The 18924-nt window shown below is 39.0% G+C and overlaps 1 protein-coding gene across 1 annotated transcript in view; it reads left to right on the top strand.

The window, feature by feature from the left end:
* Positions 1-4763, top strand: part of col6a3 (collagen, type VI, alpha 3) — a 96141-nt gene extending 91378 nt beyond the window's left edge. Inside the window, exons 76-79 of the mRNA XM_057851780.1 lie at positions 988-1068; positions 3138-3203; positions 3334-3519; positions 3632-4763. Of these exons, the coding sequence (XP_057707763.1) occupies positions 988-1068; positions 3138-3203; positions 3334-3519; positions 3632-3672 (374 nt within the window). The 3' untranslated portion in view covers positions 3673-4763. The remainder of the gene's footprint in view (positions 1-987; positions 1069-3137; positions 3204-3333; positions 3520-3631) is intronic.
* Positions 4764-18924: the final 14161 nt, after the last annotated feature.

Below are 18924 nucleotides of genomic sequence, written 5' to 3' on the forward strand. Positions count from 1 at the left end.
GGACGGGACAACCAAACAGATTGGGTCAATGGGGATCAGGGCTGCATTTCTCACGAATATGAACCTAATTAATTGATCATTGCAAAATAAATCTGTATTGAGTCATAACAGTGCTTCTCAATTATTTTCTGTAACGCCCCTCATAGGAAGACACTATGCGCTCATGCGCTGTTATTCAAGGGAAATGCAGTCTTCAAAAAACTACCACTTTTCTCCACCAGCGTCGCTAAAATCTACCAAAACTGAAAAGTGACCAAGTGTTGCTTTAAGACCACATAAACAAAACAAAAATAAAAATTGGGCAGAAGGGGGTAAACCTCGGTTCACTACATTTCTCACAGTTTAATAAACGTTAACAGCAGAAAATCATCCAAAAGTGGAGGACACTTCCCGCTAAGCAGCTTCCTACTCGAGTTTCGCAGGTTAGCAAATTCACACAGTTTAATGATATGCAAACTCTGATCCAGGTTGGAGCAAAATTTCAGTCGCAAATTTAGTGGTGTGTTCCCCACCTCCATACCATTAATGTATTTTTACAATACTTATATTGGCTGCTGCTGGCTGAAAACAAAACTTCTAATATCCCTCCTGTTTGAAGGGGGTGGATGAGGCGGCATGTTGGCGACATGTTGTGTTTTTGTCGGGTCAGTACGTGTGTGTGTGTGGGGGGGGGGGTCATCAGCCAATCCAACGTGAGTTTTAGGGGGAAAAAATGGACTAGCACATTCAGCAAGTGAAAAAGGGGTAAATATAAGTTTGAATATAATGAAAATAATTCACTTAATAATGGTAGGGTCAATTGTATCCTTACAACATATGGGAAGACAATCTAAATGACATATATAACTGAACTCATTATAAAATGCAACTAAGGTTGCTTAAAAGTTGGTGGGGACAATTTGAGCATCCTGAAAAGTTGGTAGTGTTATGTCCCTACCATCCCTATGCAAACCTACGCCCTTGGTTCATTAACTGTGTCATTGATAGAAACGACGGAGCAGCGGCCGGTTGTCAGCGGCCACGTCATCACCGCTCCAGTAAATGCGCCGTTGGATAAACCAGAGACCGGTTAGTCCGACGATCCCTGGCAAATGAACTATTTGCTCTCTTGGATAATTTAACCCTTTCATGCATGAATCAGGACTTTTTGTCTTAAAAATTTTCATTACATTCATATTGGACAGGGGTCTCAAAATCGCGGCCCAAATTGCTGTCAATAGGTGTTCTCAATATCAATTTCCCTTTTCACTAACTACCGCAACGCATACTCTGTGACCTGGGCTGGCATTGAATGAGTTAAGCTCATGATAACTTTTGAATATGTGTCCACTCTAGTGAACACTGTCCCTGAAAAATACACTTTCTAATATTGACCTAACATGTTCTGTTTTGACTATATACACTGCTGGCCAAAAGTATTGGCACCCGTGAAATTCTGTCAGATAATGCTCAAGAAAATGATTGCAATTACAAAAGCTTTGTTAGTAATATCCTCATTTATTTTGCTTGCAATAAAAAAAACACAAAAAAGAATGTATAAAAATTTAAAACATTATCATTTTACACAAAACTCCAAAATGGTAGCACAACCTTTAGACAAAATAACTGCGAACGACCGCTTCCGGTATCCATCAATGAGTTTCTTACAATGGTCTGCTGGAATTTTAGACCATTTATTCTTTGGCCAACTGTTCCAGGTGTCTGAGATTTGAAGGTTGCCTTCTCCAAACTGCCATTTTCAGATCTCTCCACAGGTGTTCTATGGGATTCAGGTCAGGACTCATTGCTGGCTACTTCAGAAGTCTCCAGTGCTTTCTCTCAAACCATTTTCTAGTGCTTTTTGAAGTGTGTTTTGTGTCATTGTCCTGCTGGAAGACCCATGACCTCTGAGGGAGACCCAGCTTTCTCACACTGGGCCCTACATTGTGCTGCAAAATTTGTTGGTAGTCTTCAGACTTCAGAATGCCAAGCACACGGTCAAGCAGTCCAGTGCCAGAGGCAGCAAAGCAACCCCAAAACATCAGGGAACCTCGGCCATGTTTGACTGTTGGGACCGTGTTCTTTTTTTTTGAAGGCCTCTGGGTTTTTTTTCCTGTAAACTCTACGAATGTTGATGCCTTTTCCCAAAAAGCTCTACTTTTGTCTCATCTGACCAGAGAACATTCTTCCAATACGTTTTTGGCTTTCTCAGGTAGGTTTTGGCAAACTCCAGCCTGGCTTTTTTATGTCTCTGGGTCAGAAGTGGGTTCTTCCTGGGTATCCTACCATAGAGTCCCTTTTCATTCAGACGCCGACGGGTAGTACGAGTTGACTCTTTTGTACACTCGGACTCCAGGACAGCTTGAACTTGTTTGGATGTTAGTCAAGCTTCTTTATCCACCATCGGCACAATCTTTAGTTGAAATTTCTCATCAATTTTCTTTTCCGTCCACATCTAGGGAGGTTAGCCAAAGTGCCATGGGCTGTACACTTATTGATGACACTGCACACGGTAGACACGGGAACATTCAGGTCTTTGGAGATGGACTTGTAGCCTGGAGATTGCCAATGCTTTCTCACATTTTTGCTTCTCAAGTCCTAGGACAGTTCTTTGATCTTCTTTCTTTTCTCCATGCTCAGTGTGGTACACACAAAGATACAGGACAGAGGTTGAGTCAACTTTAATCCATTTTAAATGGCTGAAAGTGTGATTTAGGTATTGCCACCACCTGTTATGTGCCACGGGTAAGTAACGGGCGCTGTTAATTACACAAATTAGAGAGGCATCACATGATTTTTCAAAGGGTGCCAATACTTTTGTCCGGCCCATATTTTGGAGTTTTATGTAAAATGATAATGGTCTAATTTTTTTCCATTCTCTTTTGTGTTTTTCATTGCAAGCAAAATAAGCAAACATCTTAGTACAAAAGCATTATTAATTGCAATCATTTTCTGGAAGAAGTTGAGCATTATCTGACAGAATTGCAGGGTTGCCAATACTTTTGGCCAGCAGTGTTAATATTTAGCATCAAGTTATCATTCTCAAGCTAAATTCAATAATTTGGCCAAACTGTTCAAATACTCTTTTGTACACTGAGGAGACTAGAGTGGCAATATCTGATCTTCTCACCTGTCTTTTCACCTGTGTGACATCACAGAGCCGGAGCCTCAGCGTGAAGCTCAGCAGCAGCAAGTGGACAAGTTGGAGCTCCACCCGGCTCCAGGTTGGAGCCTTTCACTTTCTACAAACATTGTCTAACATACATTACAGCTGAAAAACAAGGCATTCTTTTGTTAAAACCTTTTTGACTTGAAGCTATTGACTTGTCTAATCATATCCGGCTTCCTCAACAGCGGCCTTAAGGGCCGTGGACATTTGCCAGCTCCCCAAAGATGAGGGCGCATGCGCCAAGTTTGTTCTCAAGTGGCACTTTGACGCGCCCAGCAAGAGCTGCGCACGCTTCTGGTACGGAGGATGCGGCGGAAACCCGAATCGCTTCGACACACATGAGCAATGTGCTAAGGCTTGTGTAAAAACAGGTAACATCTCCCCACAGCAAGTAGTTTGCAATGAAATATGTCACATCTATGGAAGAATAACTACAATATACTCCATAAAAGAAAGACTAAATTACTCTACTTTTTTTTTTAGCGGCCATCAATCAAGGCGCGATGGCTTCACTGCGAACATAGAAAAGGACGGCTCGCACCCGTGGCCAGTCTTAACCTGTGTTTTGAGGAGAACAAGCCACACTGGTCAAACTGTACGAATGGAGGCTGCACTGGATTCCACACAAATGGACATGTCCCCGCCTACCCTGAAATCTTTCCAAATGAAGCGACCACATTTGCCGCATGAATTATTTTGTTTTTTGTTCATCTACTGGTGCTACTTAAAATGTTTGTTTGACAGACAGTCATGATGTGCATTTTGTTTTGTACAGTCGAACGGTGGGATTTATCCACGTGCACATTTATACTAAAGCAAGCGGTAAACTACATTCAGGACTTGCATGAATCACCTCACCAAGCTTCTTATGTTGTGTTTTACATTCCACATTCACCCATTGGCTCTTCTTGTCTTTTTGAATGTCATTCGATAGCCGTATAATCATTCCTTCAGTAGCCACAGAATCCACTCTAAACACGAGTCTTGTATTAAATTGCTCCCAACTGTTTGAATGCAAAGACCTGAAGTGTACTTGTTGATCCGCAGCCTCAAATGAACCAAAGCAATTTTAAGATCGAATGTATTTGTCTATTTTGTTTCATTTCCTGAAACTTGTTTCATCTGACTATAGAACACACAATAAAATAGACTTTCTAAAAAACATTAAACATTATGTTTTTGTGCCGTTCATCAGTCTCCTTCTTTTCAAGGTCAGTCCAGAGTCAGACATTCACATAAAAAACGACAGTGACATTCACGTTTCACAAGGATTGTCTGTGATCAGTATCCAATCCATTTTGACTAGCAGCAAATGATTACTTCTAGATCTTCCAGTCAAAGAGATTGGACATCTATCACCATCAATGCCGCCCAATGAGTTATGATCCTGTTAAAAAAACTAATCATGCTAATGATTTTTCACTGCACTATGGAAACAGTCTTTAGGTTTTTTTGTAATGTAAGCATTAGAAACTGACTGGCGACCAGTCAAAACTGGATCATTGAAAATACATGATCCATGAGAGTCAACAGTTTAAAAAGTCACACGTCAAAAAAGTAAATGCAGCTGCATTTCTTCTGTCAAGTGAAAAGCGGATGTGTCTTTTTTTTTTTTTTTTTTTTTTTAACCTACTGCAGTTTTTCCAGATGTTACATCTCCTGGGATTCTTGAAATACTATTGCAATAAACGCTTCATTTCCTGTATCACTCCCTATTCATTAATATTTTGACTCTAGTTTCCAAAAAAGAAAAAAAAACACTTGGAAAAAACATAGATCAACACTTAGGAGTCTTCCATGGACTTGACTAATCATAAGATTTTGTGTTCTGGGGCTGCTTTGCTAAGTCCAATACAATGAAAAATCAAGAAGAGGCATTTCGTAGTGTTGTGTTCAAAACCACGACCTATACAAAACTAGAAGTTACTGAGACCAAATCAAGATAAAGACATTTGGGAGTTAAAACAAAAACAAGAACGAGAACTAGTCTTTTGGGAGACAAGTGAAAGAACAGACAACAAGTTTACATGGTGACGCTCCGAGAATATGACAAATTTCATGTTTGCATTTATATGGTTCCGTCTACATTCGAACGATTCCGCACGAAAACGATGTAGTATTCATGCCAGGCCCCAGGGAGCAGTGCAGATTTACAAGGCGACAGCTGGTTATTCACTTCCTTGACACTATCAACCTCCTCAGCCCGGAAGACAACGTACCCGCCCATTCCACTCCACTACATGGTGATGCTGCGACACCAAGACGCAGCAATTGTGTTGCGGAATAGCCTCGCCTTTATAGGGTGACAGCGAAAATGGAAGGCGAAGAAGCAAACATTTGAATCCGGGCTCCAAAGTGGAAGGATTCGATTGCGGGGCTTGCTCTGCAACCATATACCGTATTGGCCCGAATATAAGACGGTGTTTTTTGCATTGAAATAAGACTGAAAAAGTGGGAGTCGTCTTATATTCGGGGTCTAGACATTCTACCCATTCACGACGCTAGATGGCTCCAGATATCAATTAAGCGAATGCTGAACTTGAGGAGCAATGTTCTCTCATGACAAAGCTCAGCTACTCTCAAGTTTAACCAGTTTGTATTATTTTATTGCAATGTTTTTCCTTATTGAGATTTGCTTCAAGACTACAGTTACAGTTAGACCTCACTTTGATGGTTAATGCAGTTATTGCAATTTTGTTGTTTTATCACAATAGATTGGTTTATTTACATTTAAAAAAAACAGAAGCCATTCATTCACGAATGTGATTGCACTTTAGTTTACATATTTAAATGTTAAGATATTAAGATTTGAATGAGGCAAAATAACATGCTTTTTCTCTCAAATATATTGTTATAATAATTGGTTTCAGATGTGCTGTAATTATTTTCTGAAAAAAAAAAAAAACATTTGTGTTCAAAAAGTCTTTTTTCAAACTTGAGTCTTGAAAAAGAGGGGGTCGTCTTATAATCAGGGCTGTCTTATATTTGGGCCAATAAGGTAAATGGAAAGCTCTCGTGCTGATGACGTCAGCACTCGCACACGTCACTTTGGGCCTGCGCAGCGCTGCTACTAACCATTAAAAACAGAAAACCTGGTGTAATGTCGGCTTTAGTTTTTTGTTTTTATAATGTTTTTAATTTAAATATGTTTAATGTTTGCATTTTTGTGCCTTTTGGAGCAAAAGAAAAATGCCATTGCTTGAAGTTGGCGGGTATGTTGTCTTCCGGGCTGAGGAGGTTGATGGTGTCGAGGAAGTGCATACTGTAACTGGCCGTCGTCTTGTAAATCTGCATTGCCCCCTAGGGCCTGTCATGAATACTACTCGTTTTCACACGGAATTGCGACAGCGTTCGAAGGGAGACGGAACCATATAAATGCAAACATGAAATTTGTCGTATTCTCGGAGCGTCACCATGTCAGCGTCCCCTAAGTCATATTTTAATAATCTCAAAATGTATTTGTCTTCATCTAGTTTTTGTTGACGAAAACCCAAGACTAATTTTGTCTAATTTTAGTTGACGTTTAATAAAAATGTTTTCATCTGTAAAATTAAAAAGTTTTACGCCAAAAATAAATAAAGGTTTCCAACTACTTCGATTGACAGACGAGCACATTTTGTAGCGTTAAAAAGGACAAGGCCAACTTGCTGATAATACACACTCAGCAGGAAAACTACATTATTTTCAATTAATTATTTCCACCTGGACGCCACACAAACTGTATTTAAAGAAAAAAGTTGTCAGAGAGTTTAAGAGGATACTCGCCGTTAGCATTAGCCTAATGCTAACATGAACGCTAATGCTATCAGTAACATTTAGTGTGTGATGATCACTCAGCACAGACCTTGCTAAAATGCTAAAACAACATTGCATATTCTGACTAAGATAAAAAAATATATATCTTACCGTGTGTGCAAGGAGACTGGAGACGACACACTGGACAGTCTGGGGGCTGCAGTACGTCACATAAGTGACACAAACGGACATTGCTACGATGCTGGCTAACTACACATTAAAATGTCACACATTGTGAACATGTGACGGAAGCCATTGTACATTTTCGTCTCGTTCTTGTTTCGTCAGATGAAAAATAGCATTCACCTCTTTCTGTTTTAAGTCTCCCAAACATTTTTAGCTTGTTATTGTCTCGTCATCGTCATGAAAAAAATGTTTGCTGACGAAATATTTTCGTTATCGTCATCATTGACGAAAACAACATTGCTGCCTTTTGTCAGAAAGTTCTGTCTCTGTTCTACGCAAGGGGTCCTTTGACAGTATAAAGATCCAATCATGCAACTAGAGAACAAAGTAACGGATAATACTGCCTGTAAACTGACCTAAATCCACTTGAAAACAGCAAAAGGAGCTGAATCCCGCAGAGTGTAATTTGGACACTTTTTTATTCTTTCTTGGAAACTACTCTGCATCAAATATATTTTTAATTGCCTATTGTCAATTGTCACTGGCTAGGAAACCGCTTCAAACAAATATCGCAGATTATGGTCTTGACACTTTGACACAGATGATATTCATGGTTTCCAGCTACTATTAATATTTCAAGCTACTGTGTAAAACTGGCTGTGTAGACTGAATTTTCTTTGGACTGCCATTTAAGCAAAAATCATCACAACGATGAACCCCACTGCCAAATCCGGTGAGTATTAGATGTTGGATAATCAGTCCAAAGGGTGATTTATTTGAATAATAAGATGATTCTAATGATCTTGTCGTTGCTGTTGGCTTGATGCTGATGAGTTATGTCATATTCAAAATGAAATACAGCAACTTCATTTTTTTTTTTTTGTCTCTCAAACTGCTAAAGCAGCAGTTGTGCTGCCATCCTAACAATGACTAATACTGCTGGCGTTGCGTCTTTCCAACAAGAAGCCATAAAAGTCGAGGCGGCTGTAAATGACTTTCACATTCAGCAGCAGTCGCTATTAAATGCACTCCCGTGGTATCTGGAGTTCCAGAAGGCTTACTGTGTTGGACCAACAAACTGAGCTTCCCCAACTTTTATTTGGTTAAGTGCATGCCTTAGAGTTTAGTAAAGTCACTCAGTACGTATCCAGTGGAAAATTCTGGGGGGAAAATTGACCTAGTCCACCATTCTCTTGTGACGAACGAAATCGGGTGCACGTCCATCATAGCAGGAAACTTGAAAAAGTCTCATGGACCAAGCCATGAAATTAAATACTGTAGGAAGTTAAATATTTGGGTTTGAAGCAGCAATATGTTATGACTGATTTAACTCACCAGAATGGATGTCAGTAATGTTATTCTTTCTTGTTCACGTGGCGACAGTTAGGCCAATCAGAACTCACTTATACATCACACATTCATCTCAACCACATACTTTGTATTACTATTTTGAATTAGTTGATTCGGATAATTCAATTGTATCAGTTCACTGTCTCAAATTTGCGAACTCACTATTGACTTGGTGGATTCAGTTCTAATCGTTGACTGAGTTTAGCTGGTGGAATCAGATGCATTGGTTGTTTCAGTTCGCTGACCCAATTTAGCATTTTGTATTAATAGTTTTTGATTAGTTGATAAAGATGATTGGGTGGTATCAGTTCACTGACTAAAATTTGCAGACTCACTGTTGACTTGGTGAATCCAGTTGTAATCATTCACTAAGGCTAGGTTCAGACTGCAGGTCTCAATGCACAAACCCGATTTTTTTCGTGTTTTTCCGACTCGAGTGAGGCATCAAAGGGGCTTCATCTTCGAGTTAGTTAGGGTTTAATTAGTCGGTGGAGTTGATTTTAACAAGTTCTGTGTAGTTTGTTAGTTATTTGTTAGTTTCAAGGCTCCGGAGTGGCTAAGCTAGTGCTAGTCAATTGGGCCGACTTAGCATGCCAATAAAAAAACAACAACATATGCACACATGAAAATCATCGATGACCCATTCAATCAATAGTGTTGGGTATGTTTTCAGGATAAAGTTATTAAAACTTGCTAGTGCATGTCAATATTTGCTGTATGAACAGCAACATGTGTAATCCAGAAGCTCTGCAGAGCAGGGCAGAGTGATATCACATCGTTTTTTTTCACTGCTAATTTTTTATGTTGTAGCCAGCAGCAAATAATCAGTTATCTTGTTCCTCATTCTTCATAGGGAGTTTGTGGAAACATTCCTTTGTTCATTTCTTCTGTCTGTTTCCACAGCCTCTAAATGCACATTTCACCATGTGGCCGGCCGTCACTTAACTCAGCAGACTGATGCTGCATTCGAGGAAAGTGCGAAGTCAGAGTTTCCAACCTCCGACCGGCAAAAATATCATTGAAACGCCTCCACTATTTGATCGCTTACAAGAAGGCAGGTTTACTGGAGGTCAAAATGTCTTTTGATGGCCAAAATAAAAAAACAACTTGTCACGATCAGCCATATTTGCTGTTTACATTCGCGTAGAATGCATTGAGATCGCAACTTGTACACTCCGAGCTGGGTAAGTCCGACTTCCCACCTTCCTCGAATGCAGCGTCAGCACAAGTGGCCAGGAGCGGACTGGGACTAAAACAGCCCTGGACTTTGACTCAGCCCAGCCCACAAGAATCGCTGTACGAAGGGAAACACAGACCCTGTAGGAGTGTCTGGGGGCATGCCCCCCCGGGAGAATTTTTAAAAAACATTTTATTGTAAAATGCATCAATTTTGTACACTTCGAGAGAAAAATGAAGCGGCTATGAAGAAGAAACACATTGCATCATTATATATTTAACTTGAATACTCACTGAGAAATTAACAGCACAGTCCAGGTCTCAGTGTAGAACCAGAAAAGGCAGGAGACTACCTGAAGCACAAAGAAAACATGGTATGATTTATGATAAATCACAATGAAAAGAGGCTGTAATTGTAAAATTTTACTTGAATACTCACTGAGAAATGAACAGAACACTCTCAGGATCTCTATGTAGAACCAGAAAAAGGCAGGAGACTATATTTCTTCTGAATTATTATTGTTGCTGCGTGTGCATATGTTGTTTTACAGCTAAAATATTTTTTCTTAGAAGAGGGATAGTGGGTCTTGCATACTGTAACTTGACACGATTGCAAACGTGGACATGGACTAGCAGGCACTAACCCTTTAATTGCGATTTATTTCATTTAAAATGTAGCTACCTGGTGGATAACAATGGCGTACAGCAAGCAACATGTCACTTCCGCTCATTAATATTCATGACATTAGCTACTTTTGCTAAGTAGGGACAAGCCACCGTTTGTCCCTAATAGGAAATGAATGAAAATCGTGTACGAAGGAGATGTTTACAGAGCTAAACCTACCAATTCTCCGAAAATGATGTGCCTGGTGCCAAATTCACTGGCAAAGATGTGGAAGAACATAAAAATGTTCAGTTAAAGAGATGGCTTGAGTGTCAAAGGCTGAAAAGGACGAAAAAAACCGAGCCGACCTAAGCATAGCCTTAGCTTTTTTATCGACGCGACTGACAATGACATTCTCCTGTTTCAACAAGCTATCCCTTACCATCAGCCCTGTCTTTCTTATAAATCCTCTATGCTATTTTTAGACCGTGACATCGCATCGTAAAGTGGAAGTAAAGCCGAAGTGGGACATTATAGACCCGCCATCGCATAGAAATAACGTAATTTGTGCTACTTTTCTCCGGTAATCTTTCAAAAACGAACATGCCGATCACACGTTGCTTTTTGGGAACTTGCAGAAACGACTCTAGACATTACGACACATGAAGGATGTTTTCTTCATACGTTTCCGGAAACGAAAAACTCGGGAGGAAAAATGTGAAGACCGAATCAACTTGCGCGGACTTTAACACCAGCTCGGTGAATCCATTCACATTTCATCCGCAGTAAACATTTTGTTGGGATGGCATGGTCTTTCAGAGGACAAAGAGGTAAGCCATTTTTATATTTTTAACTTATTTTTTTAGCATAACGTTGCGCCGTACTGCATCTGTCTGACAATGAATGAATGACCTGAAAAAAATTACAATGGTATCTGACTGCCACTGTTACCGTTTGTTTTTTATATATTATATATATATATATATATATATATATATATATATATATATATATTAGGGCTGTCAAACGATTAAAATTTTTAATCGAGTTAATTACAGCTTAAAAATTAATTAATCGTAATTAATCGCAATTAATCGCAATTCAAACCATCTATAAAATATGCCATATTTTTCTGTAAATTACTGTTGGAATGGAAAGATAAGGCACAAGATGGATATATACATTCAACATACGGTACATAAGGACTGTATTTGTTTATTATAACAATAAATCAACAAGATGGCATTAACATTATTAACATTCTGTTAAAGCGATCCATGGATAGAAAGACTCGTAGTTCTTAAAAAAAAAAAAAAAAAAATGTTAGTACAAGTTATAGAAATTTTTTATTAAAACCCCTCTTAATGTTTTCGTTTTAATAAAATGTGTAAAATTTTCAATCAAAAAATAAACTAGTAGCCCGCCATTGACGTCAATAATTACACAATGCTGACGGGAGCTGAAGCCTATAAAATCAGTCGCACCCAAGCGCCAGCAGAGGGCGGCAAAACTCCATAGACACAACAAGTGAGCGTTTCACTGCACTGTCATTTAAATCTGTCTGAGCGGGCCATCTGCGTTAATTGCGTCAAATATTTTAACGTGATTAATTTAAAAAATTAATTAACGCCCATTAACGCGATAATTTTGACAGCCCTAATATATATATATATATATATATAGATGTATATAAAAACAGCTTTAGTAAGGGGGAAGTGTAAATAAATTATAGAATTAAGATTTGTTATCAATGAAAAAATTAAAAGTGCTCGTTGGCTGTCACTGAGTAGCATTTTCAATCGCTACACAAAGTTAACTAAATTACCCCCCTAGAACGGTCAGAGACGTAGGACAAGCAGAGGATATATAAGAAAGACAGGGCTGATGGTAAAGGATAGCTTGTTGAAACAGGTGAATGTCATTGTCAGTCGCGTCGATAAAAAAGCTAAGGCTATGCTTAGGTCGGCTCGTTTTTTTTCTCGTCTTTTTCAGCCTTCGACACTCAAGCCATCTCTTCTCATCTAACTGAACATTTTTATGTTCTTTCACATCTTTACCAGTGAATTTGGTACCAGGCACATCATTTTCGGAGAGAATTGGTAGGTGTAGCTCTGTAAACATCTCCTTCGTACACGATTTCCATTCATTTCCTATTAGGGACAAATGGTGTCTTGTCCCTATTTAGCAACAGTAGCTAATGTCATAAATATTAGTGAGCGGAAGTGACGTGTTGCTTGCGGCACGCCATTGGGCCGACTTAGCATGCCAATAAAAAAACAACAACATATGCACACATGAAAATCATCGATGAGTCCCAGTGTTGTTAATAACGGCGTTACAATATAACGGCGTTATTTTTTTTTTTTAGTAATGAGTAATCTAATTAATTACTTTTCTCATCTTGGCAACGCCGTTACCGTTACTGAGGCGGGAAAGGCGTGCGTTACTAAGTTGGTTGAATAAAAAAAGTCTGAGAGAAACGGACTCACGAGGACGAGAGCAGAGCAGGAGTGGGGAAGACGCCGTTGCAACCGCGATGCTAGGTGGCTCCAATAATAGACCCTACCCACCGACGTCACAAAATCACGTGCTCGCTGTATGGTTCCGCCCCCTTGTCCGTCATTTTGTGTCTGTATTATCAATGGTCTCAATTGATCGAGCAATTTATAATGCATTTCATGGAAGACCCGGTGCTTTCGGATGCCGTAAACTCACTTGATGCGTTGCATAAAAGGCGTTATGTGGAAAAGCTTCAGTTTATCCATTCGCCAGATCCATATTTGATGCCTAAATCGATGTTTTTCGACCCGCTGTCTCCGCCGTATTTGCCTGACATCTGCTAGCTACCCTGATATGTACAACTATCTTGTCCACACAAAATCGGCCTATTCTCACGAAAGTTTGAAAAACTTTAAGAGCTTGGAGGCTTATAAATACTTCGTTGCTGGTTGGGTGAAACAGGTCCTCGTCCACGAAAATTCGGCAGGAATCTATCTTGTGCTTGGAAAGGTGAGTTACGAAATTTTCAATTCAAAATCTTTTGTTATTGCTAACATCCACTGTCAAGTCTAATGTATTTCATGTCGTTTGTCAATGGAGTTAGGGCTTTTAATGTTTATATGGTTTAGCGACAGCACTCTCACTACATACATACGTGTATGTTGTCGGCGATTAGCCTAGCAATGATCTTAATTGTGGTTGTCAGCCCAAAACCCTCTAAATATATATTAAATGCATCTTACCAGATATAAAATGACTACTACATCATCTGTGGTAATCGTTTGTAGCCCAGTTTTCTCGTCGAATTGCAGCAGCCCATCTCGCTCTCTTCTCTCCGGGTCTCTCGGAATCCGGTAGAACTTCAAGTCTCTCCGTCTTCTCCGTCTGTCTTCTCTGTTATTGCAACCGACCGCCACACACGCCTTCACCATTTTGATTATTAATGTTAACGAGCAGAAAAACACGTCGTAAATAGGAGGAATGTACGTAGCCGTAACAGGTAAACATGATGTGTTGACGGACAATTGGGCGGCACCAGTCAGGAGGAAGGAGTTGTGACGTCACGTGGGTAGGGTCTATACCTGACTGTAGCCATAGCCGACAAACTACGCCCACATGACATGGTAGATATCATATTATAGAACTAGATGCAAATGACAGACACTGCTGCATTGCCAACATGTTTTAAGACTATATGCGTTTGTAAACAGCCGCCATCTTAAAGCAGTAGACCTCTCAGGAAGGCCCTGATGTAGAGATCCTTCCTAGTGAACCTAAGTAATTTTTTTTTTAATCTAAAATGCTCCTAAATCGGCAAAATCTTAACTTAAAACTTACACATGTTTAAAGTAGACAGAAGGGAACTAATGCAATAACGGGAGCAATTTTAACAACTTTAACGATTGATTCACAGCTTTAAATGACTTCCACACATAGCAAAGGTTACTAGCTAGTTATCGCAATACCCTTGTGTCTAGTTAAGTGGAGGGTAAAGAATTGGGCTTGGGCCAATTGTCCCCCAAACCCTTTAAGCTTCACATTGCGTGACCTGTTTTTTTGTTTTTTTTGGAGAAAAAAAAAAAAAGTATCACTAGTTACTTTGCCAAGTAACTAATTACGCTTACATTCAGGTAACTGAGTTACTAACGCAATTACTTTTTGGGAGAAGTAATTTGTAACTGTAATTAATTACTTTTTTTAAGTAAAATTAACAACACTGTCGATGACCCATTCAATCAATAGTGTTGGGTATGTTTTCAGGATAGTTATTAAAACTTACTATTGCATGTCAATAATTGCTGTATGAACAGCAACATTTGTAATCCAGAAGCTCTGCAGAGGAGCAGCAGGGCGGAGTGATATCACATCGTTTTTTTTTCACCACTGATTTTTTATGTCATAGCCAGCAGCAAGTAAGCAGTTGATATGGTTCCTCATTCTTCATAGGGAGTTTGTGGAAACGTTCCTTTGTCCATTTCTTCCGTCTGTTTCCACAGCCTCTAAATGCACATTTCACCATGGGGCCGGCCGTCAGTTAACTCAGCACACTGATGCTGCATTCGAAGAAGGTGCGAAGTCAGAATTTCCAACCTCCGATCTGCTCCACTATTTGATCGCTTACAAGAAGGCATGTTTGCTGGAGGTCAAAATGTCTTTTGATGGACAAAATAAAAAAACAACTTGTCACGATCAGCCATATTTGCTGTTTACATTCGCTTGGAATGCTTTGAGGTCGCAACTTGTACCCTCCTAGCGGGATAGGTCCGACTTTCCACCTTCCTCGAATGCAGTGTGAGCACAAGTGGCGAAGCACTCCTCTCTATTGTGGTCGTACTACGCGTCTAGAACAAAATAGTCCTGCAGATTGAAATGAATAACGGCAGTTTCTTTGTGACATTGTTTTGGCCGCATGTGTGTTTTGGAACAATGATCTGCATTTTGAATTTATTTGACTCTGTTGGATCTGTTTGTAGATCTGTATCGTTTTTTTATCGGCATGCTAAGTTGTCCCCATTGACTCGCGCTAGCTTAGCCACTCCGGAGTCCTGAAACTAACAAAAACTTACAAACTGTAAGGAATTAGTTGAAATCAACTCAACCAACTAATTAAACCCCCACTAACTCGAAGATTGAACCTAAAGTAAAAAATTCTGAACGTCCGCTCTAAATTGACGGTCTGAACAGGACAAGTCGCATAGAAGTGGACCATTTCAAATCTGATCTGTGTCACCTTTGTATGTGGTTTAAATCCAGTCTGAGCCACATTTTTCAAGAATGTGGCGCAGTCTAAATAGTCAAGTCTCCCAGCTGTGCATTAGCGTTTGCGCTTAGCTTGAACTTGGCTTTTACACTGGAGGCGGGGTTGACCACTGTCTTAAAAAAATGAAATGAAGAAAAGGATAAGCTTGATAATGCTCGGTTTTGTTTCTGTGCGCCATAAAAGAAATATTTCGGTATTGCTTACATGACCGAGTCGGGGCAAATATGGAGGTAGATTTGTGTCTTTATTATTCAATCAAAAAAAAAGTTGCTTCAATCAAATAAAAAAATGCTTCAATCAAAATATATATTTTCAATCAAAGAAAACGTCTCTTCAATCAAAAAAATGTGTTTGAATGCAAAAATAAATTTGAAACTCAAAAAAATATATTTGAAAACTATTTTTCTTTGATTGAAAAAAAATTTTTTTTGATTTAAGTCAAGTTTTTTTTGATTGAAACACCATTTTTGATTGAAGTCATGTAATCTTGCGTTGGGACCACATTTTGGCTAGGACATTTGTGTCTTTATTATTCAATCAAAAATTAAGTTGCTTCAAACACAAAATATATTTTTTCAAAAGTAAATCACTTCAATCAAAAATGTTAAAAATATTCAATTGTAGAAAAAAAGGTTTGAATGTGAAAAAATATTTGAGACTCAGAAATTCGCATTTGAACACTTTATTTTTCATTCAAACTGTTTTCTTTGATTGAAGCAATCCTTTTTGTGTTTGAACCATATAAGGGGTAGGACATTTGTGTCAAAATCATTCAATCGCAATAAAAGTTGCTTTAATCAAAAAATTATTTTTAATCAAAGAAAAAAATCATTTGCAAAAATATATATTTTTTGAAAATATTTTTTTAAATTTGAAATATATATATATTTTTTATTGAAGTGTCACTTTTTTTGAAAAGCAAAAAGTTTTAAACTCTTTTTTTTTTTCAAAGTGGAAAAAGTTTTGAACACACTTTTTTTTTTTTTTTGAAGTGGGAAAAGTTTTGAAGGCACTTTTTTTCGATTGAATCATTTTGACACAAAGATTCAACTTCAACGCTAGTTCCGGTGTGTTTGAGTGGCAGTTGATTGGGCCAATGGCATAAAAGTATGAAGCAAGAATAATGGCCATTGGCCACCAGGTCTCCATCCAGCCATCGGAGTCTCCTGGAGTCCAAGCCGATTATAGGGCACTGGTACGGGGGTGTAACATCGGCATTTCACCGGAGTACCCGCAACGGCACGTTGCCTTGTCGCGGCACACTGGTCGGACCCCGATATCACCCCCCAGGCGCGGTGGCCGGCTGTCGAGTGGACGGTCCGCGAATGACACGACACTCATTCAAAGTTGAAGTGATGGGGCTCCAGGCGTGGACGCCGGCGACTCGCCGGTAGTCCACTCTCTTACTGGGCAGGCTAGTGTCGGGCCACTCGCCGACCACTCTTGTACCGGCGCGTCGCGTACACTCCGGTTGGAACCGATTGCCAACCGTCACGTCAGGGCAGCGGGTGAAGTTCGCCGTGTTGAATCACATTAAGCAGCAGGGCACCATACTCCGGTGAAATGCCAATGTTACACCCTCGTACCAGTGCCCTATAATCGGCTTGGACTCCAGGAGACTCCGATGGCTGGATGGAGACCTGGTGGCCAATGGCCATTATTCTTGCTTCATACTTTTATGTCATTGGCGCAATCAGCTGCCACTCAAACACACCGGAACTAGCGTTGAAGTTGAATCTTTGTGTCAAAATGATTCAATCGAAAAAAAGTGCCTTCAAAACTTTTCCCACTTCAAAAAAAAAGTGTGTTCAAAACTTTTTCCACTTTGAAAAAAAAAAAAGTTTAAAACTTCTTGCTTTTCAAAAAAAGTGATACTTCAATAAAAAATATATATATTTCAAATGAAAAAATATATTTTCAAAAAATATATATTTTTGCAAATGATTTTTTTCTTTGATTAAAAATAGTTTTTTGATTAAAGCAACTTTTATTGCGATTGAATGATTTTGACACAAATGTCCTACCCCTAATATGGCTTGAATACAAAAAGGATTGCTTCAATCAAAGAAAACGGTTTGAATGAAAAATAAAGTGTTCAAATGCGAATTTCTGAGTCTCAAATATTTTTTCGCATTCAAACCTTTTTTTCTACGATTGAATTTTTAAAAATTTTGGATTGAAGTGATTTTTCTTTTGAAAATATTTTTTTTTGTTTGAAGCGACTTAATTTTTGATTGAATAATAAAGACACAAATGTCCTAGCCAAAATGTGGTCCAAACGCAAAATGACATGACTTTAATCAAAAATGGTGTTTCAATTAAAAAAAACTTGACTTCAATCAAAAAAAAAAATTTCAATCAAAGAAAAATAGTTTTCAAATATATTTTTTTGAGTTTCAAATTTATTTTTGCATTCAAACACATTTTTTTTTTGATTGAAGAGACGTTTTCTTCAATTGAAAATATATATTTTGATTGAAGCAACTTTTTATTTGATTAAAGCAACATTTTTTTTGATTGAATAATAAAGACACAAATCTACCTCCATAGGCAAACTGCACACACATAAGGCATTTATGTGTGTCATGCACGCACATCACGCACACATTGTGCGTGCATGCGTTCTATCAATCCATGTAAACTTTAAATATGAGACTAAACTGGGATTATTAATCTGTTATTTGAGTCCTCTTTTGGGGAATCAAAATATGATCACTCTGGAATGATGTACAGCTAGCATATGTAGTCATTTGTTTTGATGCTTCTGCGCATGTGGATCAGTTTGGTCAGCGCATGTCGGACTGCTAATTAGTGCGCATGCGTAATACTTGAACAGGCCCAGTGGACAAAGGCTGTCTGAACGGGCACGCCAAATACAGTGGGGCAAATAAGTATTCAGTCAACCACTAATTGTGCAAGTTCTCCCACTTGAAAATATTAGAGAGGCCTGTAATTGTCAACATGGGTAAACCTCAACCATGACAGAAAGAATGTGGAAAAATAAAAGAGAAAATCACATTGTTTGATTTTTAAAGAATTTATTTGGAAATCATGGTGGAAAATAAGTATTTGGTCAATACCAAAAGTTCATCACAATACTTTGTTATGTACCCTTTGTTGGCAATAACGGAGGCCAAACGTTTTGTGTAACTCTTCACAAGCTTTTCACACACTGTTGCTAGTATTTTGGACAGTTCCTTCATGCAGATCACCTCTAGAGCAGCGATGTTTTGGGGCTGTCGTTGGGCAACAGAGACTTTCAACTCCCTCCACAGATTTTCTATGGAGTTGAGATCTGGAGACTGGCTAAGCCACTCCAGGACCTTGAAATGCTTCTTACGAAGCCACTCCTTTGTTGCCCTGGCTGTGTGTTTGGGATCATTGTCATGCTGAAAGACCCAGCCACGTCTCATCTTCAATGCCCTTACTGATGGAAGGAGATTTTCACTCAAAATACATGGCCCC

The sequence above is a fragment of the Corythoichthys intestinalis genome, chromosome 12 (genome assembly GCF_030265065.1).
Source record: "Corythoichthys intestinalis isolate RoL2023-P3 chromosome 12, ASM3026506v1, whole genome shotgun sequence".
Taxonomy (NCBI): Eukaryota; Metazoa; Chordata; class Actinopteri; order Syngnathiformes; family Syngnathidae; genus Corythoichthys; species Corythoichthys intestinalis.